The 9,902-nt window shown below is 31.6% G+C and overlaps 1 protein-coding gene across 1 annotated transcript in view; it reads right to left on the bottom strand.

Moving 5' to 3' along the window:
• Positions 1-6,155, bottom strand: part of LOC111623931 (TATA element modulatory factor-like) — a gene marked incomplete at its 5' end in the record, with an annotated part of 77,542 nt that extends 71,387 nt beyond the window's left edge. The window contains one exon of the mRNA XM_023366669.1: positions 4,650-6,155. Coding sequence (XP_023222437.1) covers positions 4,650-6,155 — 1,506 coding nt within the window. The remainder of the gene's footprint in view (positions 1-4,649) is intronic.
• Between the last annotated feature and the right edge of the window lie 3,747 nt (positions 6,156-9,902).

Here is a 9,902-nt window from a genome sequence, read left to right as displayed (position 1 = left end):
GTTAATTAATAGTGTTTTTAGTGATGACGAAGAAAACATTGTTTAATTTATATTAATATGTATCACTTAAAAAATTTTAATGAAGATATTTATCTTAATTATGAAAATATACTAGCATGTTTTTTAATTTTTGGAACCTAACCCTCCTTTTCGTATTAGTTCTTTGTTTCGTATAACACGGATTCGCATAACACGGCAATTTTTTGGAACGTAACTACCGTGTTATACGGGGGTTACCTGTACTGTAATCAATATCATTACAGGCTACATATTCTGCAAAGTATAGTCATATACAATTATACAACAATGATGCATTTAGTAATCTGTACCACTAAATATATTAGAAGTATAATTACTATATGAATAAATAATTACATTTTTGACTATTAACAGCCAAAGACATAGTAAGAGAAACCTACCACCTCCCTTCATCCGGATGGAAGACCTTCCTGCTTCATCATCGCGAATATCCAGAGCTCGATCAATGGTTTTCTGAGCCGAAGTAAATGCAGACTTGGCCAAATTTGCAAATCCAGCGGTATCAAACCAATTCATTCTGAAACGACAGGAAACGTACTTTGCAATATTCCTTTTACATTAATTATAAACGGCAATAGATTCATTTTTTACGACATTTAATAACGTAGGAACGAAACTAGCAACTCTTAATTCGTCTTATATTTAGTAAACAAAACTAATCTACATATAAATTTAGTTATATAACTATTTTTGCATTAAAATTTTCTCCGATTCCAATTTTTTTACTATATTTGCGTTTTTATAATCTCCTAAGTTTAATGTATTTTATCAATTATAGCAAATTATTACTTCCAGTTTTAATTCGTTTCCATATTACTAAATCTATAAATGTCTTCGACGCCATCTTGGATGACATAACGTCAACACAAAAAAAAAACCAAGAGACGTCGGGTCAATATAACATAACAAATACTATGCAACAGAAAAGATCCCCCCAAACCCAGTCAGACTACCGGATATTTATACCATCCCACTCAGAGACCATAGATTTGGCAGCGAAATGGTTTACATTGGCTCAACCAGACGTACATTGGGGATAAGGATTAAAGAACATAAGGCTGACATACAACACAACAGAACTACAATGGCTCTCTCTACATATACGACTGATCAGGACATCACGGCAAACTTTGATGCAGCACATATTATCCTCACCACCACCCACCCCGNTTTTATACTATTATATTTTTATATAGGACAATAATTTTTATGTAAGGTAAGCAAATTCGTCCAGCGTCTGCTAGATGTATCTTCGACATCAATGGAATTCGAAAATGAAAAGAAATAAGACGCCGACTGGATGGACAGAACTAAAAGTCAATACCATTCCAACAAAATTCAGTTTTCAGATACTCCATATATACAGACAAATAAAATCGTTACCCGCATTGGGTCATTCTCACAAAATTGGACAAATTCGATGTTCCAATATCTGTTGTAGGTAAAGATGATGAAAGGTTGAATATGTAGCAGTGGCGTAGCGTAGTGGGGGCGGCAAAATTTCACAATAAATAATAATAATATCTTGTAAAAATTTGAACCATTTTATTTCATATTTCCGTCGCACCTAGGATTCGGACCGATTGAAATGAGCACGGAACAGTGTTACCATACGGACAGTCCGGGAATCGACTCACCGTCTGGATGAACTATTAATTTTATCCGGTGATATCGTGTGCAACCTGTCAACCTTTTTTTTTTTTTATTTTTTCGTTGTTCGATTCATTCGTATTCATATACACCTCCAATATCCAATAGAGCTAGGTCATCTAGGTTACTTACGTTACTCCCACCCAAGTCTCCCTACTCGCTAACTGTAACTGATGTAGAACCTGCATGCACTGCACATTAATCTTCGCATTGCAAAGTGACATACGCATGCGTCAGGAACTTCTGTTCGAACAAACCTCACCTGCCCTCCGGGACAGCGATTTTAAAAAGGTGGCAACCCTAGCACAGAATTTTTCATTACTTATTCTGTGACGAAACTGAATTTTAGTCTTTTAAATTGAAATACCTAAATAAGGGGACGGCGAAATTTTCCTTTGCCCCGGGCGGCTGACACCCATGCTACGCCACTGATATGTAGCCTACTTTGTGTGTATTCAAGTCCAAAATAAATGCTTGCAGAAATCGATACCACAAATTTCCTAAAAAGTTTAAATTTTTAATAGATGGTATATTGAGAAAATGATTATCAACTATGAAGAAATTATTACTGTAGGAAAAATAACGAAGACCTTCTTCAGACTGCATTATTACCTTATTTTTTGCTCCAAAATATCAGTTTAATCTACATACAAGAGTAATTAAGCAACAATCATTTTAATGCAAATACGTGACTAAATGTGACTAATAATGTAACACAGCTTAATCCAGACAAAAAGTTCAGAAATGCACCTACTTATGAAATTATCCTATTGCCAAAATTTAACTCGCGAGCCAGTTATGTGAATCTGACATCAATTTATGCAGTTAGAAAGTCTCAACAAATACGAAATATCTTTTTCTATTGCAAGGCGTTTGTGGTTGTATTTTTCGGAGTACATCACTAATGTCATATTCGCATGTCATTCCAAGTTACCTTGCGTTTGTAATATGTAAGTAGAAGAATATTTCCCATAAAAACGCCTCTGGAAGACACCCTCTTTGGTAGATCAGCCTTGTTGTTGGCTTCCTTAATTAAAAGCCTTCGATCAAATCCGATGGAGATTGTCCGTTTCGATTTATCCGAAACCACTTGTCTCCTTTAGTAAGATGCTGCGCCGAAATTTAATTTATTATTTTATAACCGAAACTTCATAATTGACTTTTTGAGATAATTATTTTAGAAATTTTATTTGTGGCTTCTTTCTTTCATAATAAAATTATCAATAATTTGCTTTTGGCTTTTATCAAATACAGTTTAACTCGATTATAACGACATCCATGGGACCGGCAATTTTTTGACGTTATAAGCGAGTGTCATTAGCCTATCTACGGGTCATAATTTCAGTCTCATAAAAAGTACCAAGTGTGTTTAAGGATCTATTATAAAATCCATTCTAATTTAACATCGTATGTATTACCATATTACCATAAAATTACTGTATTTCTTAATAGTAATACAGTATACTGTATCTATTACGGTAATAATAATTTATTATCGTATGTATATAATTGCAAACTAAATGTTTAAATCTACTTTATTTACATTATTATGTCTAAGTTTACAACGATGTAATTAAAAATTTCAAAAATTACCTTTTATAAGAAATTTTGATTTTTTTCAACTTTCGATAATGGCGGTACTTTTGGTTTTGAGTATAGTATGTAATCAAAAAACAACAAAAGATTAAATAAATGTATGCCTTACGTGCTTCCCTAGTTGACGGCACTGCATTTTTTCTGTCTGATGTTTCATCATCATCATCATCATCAGTTTTTTTTCATCTGAAGATTTAATTTGCTCAACAATATCTGCATCTGTATAAAATTCGGATGTTATTAAATCTTCATCTACACTCTCATATTCAGTAGCAGCAGATGACAAAAATTCGCCGTTTTCTGAACTTTGAAGTGTTTTAATTAATACTGATAGAAAAAGGTCGTCGTTCTCATTATTGTCATCATTCATAAATGTAATAGCTCTTTGATTATTACTAGTGTTGCAACGAATAATATATTCGGCCAAACTATTCGGCTTGATTAACGCACGTACGAAAATTGGCTCGCAAACCGTATTATGGCAAGGACCGTACTCTCTATTGGCCCGCTGTCACTACTTTTCGCCAATCGCGCTAAACCAGCGCGTTAGACCGCTCGGCCACCCTACCAACTGCTTGCATCGTTATCAAAATTTTAACTGTGCATGCTGACTGACACTTCGAAAACACAATGGATAAAGTTCTCGTGTAGTAAACAAGCCTTTGCCGCAGAGATTGACTACGAGTAATCGAGTTATCTTAATTAAGTGATTTTGATGTTAAATTAAATATGAAATTTGTGCTTAATATAAAATAGTGACATTTTCCATNCAAGGGTGGCGTAAGGCATGGACGATGTGGGCCACCGCCTATGCCTCGCGGTCCAAAGGGCCTCACACCTTGAAGGTTTATGGATTACTTAAAAGCCGCAAACGCAACGAAAAAGTTTACTCGTCATAAAATGATAGTTTGTCAAATTTTTATTCATAAAAATGCAGTTTCAACTGCTTTTTATTTTATAAAATCCATCTTCTTGTGCCACTAGAGGGCCTTTTAAACAATAGGTAGTCTGTTAGTGCTGGTCATTAGTAGTGTAAATTCAATACAAACATTTGTTTCTTGAAAATTTGATCACAATTTAAATACAGTATTTATTTTTAATATTACCGATATGTCATTGAAAAGAAAACGTGTTGTATTATCATTAAAAGACAAATTAAAGTATTTGTTTCGATTATCCGAATTTTTCCTTATCAGGACTACCTTCATCCTCAATTAGTCCAGATAATCGAGGTTCTACTGTACAATGTATTTTTAAATTCATGAAGATCAGAAAAATATGCTCTAATTAAATCTAAAATTTTTATTCTCAAAAATATTTTTAAAAATTTAAAGCAGACAAACTTTTAAAAACATCATATTTACCTATAAGAGTTTCATCATCTTTATATAGACTTTGCTGTAAATGCTGATCTCCATCTTCTTCGACTTCTTGTACGGCAGGCATTATACTACTATCAGAATTTGGACTTTCGGATCTACGTCCATAAGATCTAGACATCCATGAACTTTTCAAATGCATTGAAGAGTGTTTCTCACCATTTTCTCCATTAGGGAGGGATATGATTTCAATATCGGATGAAGTAGTAGTTTCATTTTCTTCTCCAGAAGTATGACCACTAAGATGTTCAATTTCATATTTTTGATTATCAGAATGCTCAGATGTAGTACAAGATTCAGAATTACCACGATGTGAATAACTACTATCAGCTTCACCAACAGAACATTTTACAAAAGAACTTGATGAATTTGTTCCTGCAGATCCTACACTATCAGAGGATTTAATATCATATTCTTTTAATTCTGGTGTTTCCGATTCCTCATCTTTTAACTCACTTTCTGTATTAGTTTGGTCCCTGAAGATATCTCTGTTTTGATCATGAGAAGAAATGAACCAATGATCTTGGAGATCATTTGCATGATCTTGGACATTATCATCATTAATTTGTTCTGGTGAATCAAGTGAATATAAATCATCAGATACAGGAACAACAGATTCAGCAGAACTTAAATGACCATCATCCTCCAAAATGCAAATATTTGTAGATTCAGTTAAGTTCTGTATTTGATTTTCATCATTAATTGCATTATTTTCATTTTGAGCAATATCAGAGTTTGGTTCCCAAGCACCATAATTTTCTATATTAACTTGTTGAGGAGATAAATCAGAACTAAAATCATCACCTGTTGATGTGGATAACACTAACAAAGAACTACTTTCTAAAGTGTTGCTGCTACTTTGTTTCACAACACAAAATTCAACAGGTAGTTGTTCTGAATCAATTTGAGGACTAGCAGATTCATTAACAGCTTCAGAATCAAGTTTTTCAATGTTTGTTACTACTTGTTCATTCGATGTTAATAATTTTTCACTAATATCTTCTTCTTTTATACTTTTAGCAGGAGTTAATAAATTCTGTGGAAGCTGAACTGATCCTTCAGGTTTGTCTAAAGATTTTTGTAATAGAGATGGAGACAGTTCAGTCAGCCTTTCAGTAACGGTCAAATGAGCCTCAATCTTGACATCACTCTCTTTACAACTATCATATTCACTGTCATCTTTGGAGAAATCCCTGTTCATCTCTTCACTAGTGACATGCTTTGTTGTACCAGATGGAAAAGCACAGCGCTGCTGTGGTTGAGAAAGGACAGTTGCTTTGTCTTTATCACTAGATGTGTCTTTACTAAAATGGCTTTCAGAACTTTGATTTTTATTACCATAATCAAAAAAAGATCCCCAATCATTCCAAGATCTTTCTTTAAAATTATCATCACTAGGAAGGTTTTCTTCTTTACTGATTTGTTTTTTATCATCTGTTTTTGGTAATTCTTTCTTATCTTTTAATCCATAAGCAGCAAAAAAGCTTTCATCTAAAAATGAATATTGAATAATTATAATCATTGTAATTAATTATCACTTATAACATACTACAAATGTACGGTCCATTTCATTTAAAATAAATATAAACAAACATACTGAAAAGACATGCTCTAATTTGTCTATGTTCTGTATTATTCTGTTGCAAGCCAATAAAATGCAGTAAAAAAATGTATATATTACATTATTAATTTTCTATCAATTATTTTATTTTAAAGATTTCTTTTTATTTAAAGCACCATTTCATTATCTCTAGAATCTATAACAATTTAAAAACCATTACATGAGGATAGACAATGTAAAATGAACTATCTATATCCTGATTTTTCTTAAATGAAATGGATTGTGAAAAATACAAAAATTTTTATTTAGAAAAATATTTCTTAAAGATCCATTATTTCAACTTTATGATAAACTATCAATAAAATAACATAGTTCAAAAGTTTGAATTTAATATTTTAGAACAAAATCTCCTTAAACTCCAAAGAATTTTTTAATCCAAAGGAGTCACTTGAGAGGAAACTTTCACTTTCTCTCAAGTTAAAAAGAAATAATTTAAAAAACAAAAGAAAAAACTTAAATACTAATAAAATATCAATATATTCCAATAATTGTTCCAAACTAAAAAAGGTCTACTGAAAAAAGATTTTATAACACTTTTTGATACCACTCATGAAACTGGATGAGAAACTATTAAAATAAACACACTAAAACCAAAAATATTCAGCAGGAACAAACTTTAAGAAACTAAACAAACATTTTCGATGGTTTTAAATCATTATCTTCAGATTATGTTACAATAGGATGTAAAGAAGTAAGTTAGAACATAATTTTTGAAATGGAAAGTAGTTAATTCCATTAATCAAAAAAGAGCATGTCACTAATAATGTCAAGGGGACTGGCAAATACATCTTTAAAATAATCATTGTGTTAACAAAAACACAATGATTATTTTAAAAATTTATTTCAAATAAAATTTTCAAGCTGAAGAGAAAATGTCTGTATCTCTCTAATTTATGTCTACATTCTTAGTGGAAGTCTTATAAATTTCTAGTTTCTCAAGAGATACTTGGCCATCATTTTTGGAAGCAAATGCAGCCAAAGCAGTGGAAGGTATGCTCTTTTTGATGGAATACAAATGCTCCTGTAGTTCTTTCCATTTCAAAAACTACATTCTATCTTCCTCTTTACATTCTATTGTAACCATCAAAACCTTACTTTTAAAACCAGGGCTGCAGAGTTGGTAAAAAAAACACTCAACTCAGACTCCTGATAATTTTAGTAGGTCAACTCCGACTCCTACAAAATTAAATATCAAGTCATTTTATGGGGCCAGAGGCACTCAAAGAGGGTTACCCTACTCTGAACTCTAAAAGAAGCCCAGGGCATTTATCCAAATACTTTTATAGTTAGTATTTTTAATATTTAACTTACATTAATATTTATTTGTGTAAAGAAATTAATTTTTAACAAATATTTAATAAAGAGGAAAAAGGGGAGACAATAAAATTCTATATCTACATATCTTTATTCTACAGCTTTTGCACTTCAATTTCACCTATCCAGAAAAGTTAGTCCAACTAAAAAGTGTGCGATCTAGCTACTTCAGCCTCTTGTTCAGAAAAGAAAAATATATACTTTGATCAATTAGTCTGGCTCATTCAAAAAAAATAGAGTACTCATTTGGAGTGGGGATAATAAAGAAACAAATCAAAAATATTCAAATTCATTCTTTTATTATCCACATTTAATCCACATTTAAAATCATTATATAACATGATAGCCAAGAGACGTCGGGTCAATATAACATAACAAATACTATGCAACAGAAAAGATCCCCCCAAACCCAGTCAGACTACCGGATATTTATACCATCCCACTCAGAGACCATAGATTTGGCAGCGAAATGGTTTACATTGGCTCAACCAGACGTACATTGGGGATAAGGATTAAAGAACATAAGGCTGACATACAACACAACAGAACTACAATGGCTCTCTCTACATATACGACTGATCAGGACATCACGGCAAACTTTGATGCAGCACATATTATCCTCACCACCACCCACCCCGAACATCTCAATTGGTTGGAGACTATGAAGATATAACACAACACGATGCAACACAACATGCATCAATTTTAAAGAAGAGATGGCCCTTTCAACAGTAAGGCAGATCCTGCTAGATAATAATATTTTAAAAAGTTTACGTCAAAATACTACAGCCCGCATGCACTGTATACAAAGCATCGCTCGTTTCGTTTTTAAATTGGCTGGAAGGTTGGTGCTTGTGATGATTCAAATGATAAACCGCTCAAAAGAAAATATTCGATTCTCAATGTCCAGCTTATTATTTATAGAAAGCCTGAGGATGAGCCCAGAAGGGGCATCAAAAACATTTGCTGACATAACACAACCACTCTGGTTACAAGATTGAAAGTAAGGGCTATTTTTTATTCAAATTCAATTGGGTCAAAATAATTTTAATACTAAACACAAATACTACAAAGAAAACTATTGACACATATTTAATACATTAAATTGTTGCATTTTGTATTTAAGATAAATGAATTATAACAAAATACAAAAACATTTTAAAAAATTATTAAATAGAAAATAAATTTTCTTTCATTTAAATAAAAAAAACTAAATTAAATTTAAAATGCCAGTCAGAGTCAGGAAAAATGTGTCGGCCTCCTCTGGCCAGAAATTCCTCCCGACTCTGACTCCATAGCCCTGTTTAAAACCATTGAAAACATTCATTTAGTTTATTAAAGTTTGTTTCTGCTGGATATTTTTGGTTTCAGAGTATTAATATAACACTTTTCTTCCATTTTGTTACATAGTATAATAAGAATAAAAATTCTGAAACATTCCCTTTTGTTTCAAATAAAAATGAAAAAATTTTAAATCAACATATTTTCAACTTTTAAACATCAATTTCAGAATGACAAACTTTCATCAAAAATATTATAACAACACAAAAACATAACTTATTAAGTTACATTGTTTTGCATACTACTTTATAAATTATTTAATAAATATAATCCTGTAAAATTTAAATCATTAAACAATTTATAATTAATGTAATATTATATTAACCAAATTATTTTTATTAATATATTAATCCAGTTAGTAGTGAAATCCATTATTGTTTTTTTTTTTTAAACTAGAGGCTTGTGCCAATTTTGATACAACAGACAGTGCAAAAAAATAACATGAATGACTATCAATTAATTAGCAATATTCATTTACACTTATTTGAAATTTAATTCTATTTGCAAACATAATTTTGAAGACTTCTATGGAATGAGGTCCATACTGTATATACTTCAACAAATTCTTATGTAAGTATATTATCAATACTAATAATATTTAAAGTTTTATTTTAATCTTAAACCATGTCCAACGATATTTATATCTAAATAAATACACTAATCATATCATAATAATATTAAAATAAAATACAGGTAACCCCCGTATAACACGGCACTTTTATAGCACGGATTCACTCTAACACGGTTCGAGAATTGGTACCATCCCCCGTATAACACGGTACTTTTATAGCACGGATTCACTCTAACACGGTTCGAGAATTGGTACCATCCCCCGTATAACACGGTACTTTTATAGCACGGATTTACTCTGACACGGTTCGAGAATTGGGTAAAACCTTCGTACAACAGGAAATGTAATAAATTTTTACATACTTAAGTAATAATAGTTCACGAAAATTATT

Source organism: Centruroides sculpturatus, unplaced genomic scaffold (assembly GCF_000671375.1).
Source record: "Centruroides sculpturatus isolate CEXI.00-Female unplaced genomic scaffold, Cexi_2.0 scaffold344, whole genome shotgun sequence".
Taxonomy (NCBI): domain Eukaryota; kingdom Metazoa; phylum Arthropoda; class Arachnida; order Scorpiones; family Buthidae; genus Centruroides; species Centruroides sculpturatus.
The sequence above is the reverse complement of the archived record's forward strand: the minus strand, read 5'-3'. Positions and strand labels throughout refer to the sequence as shown.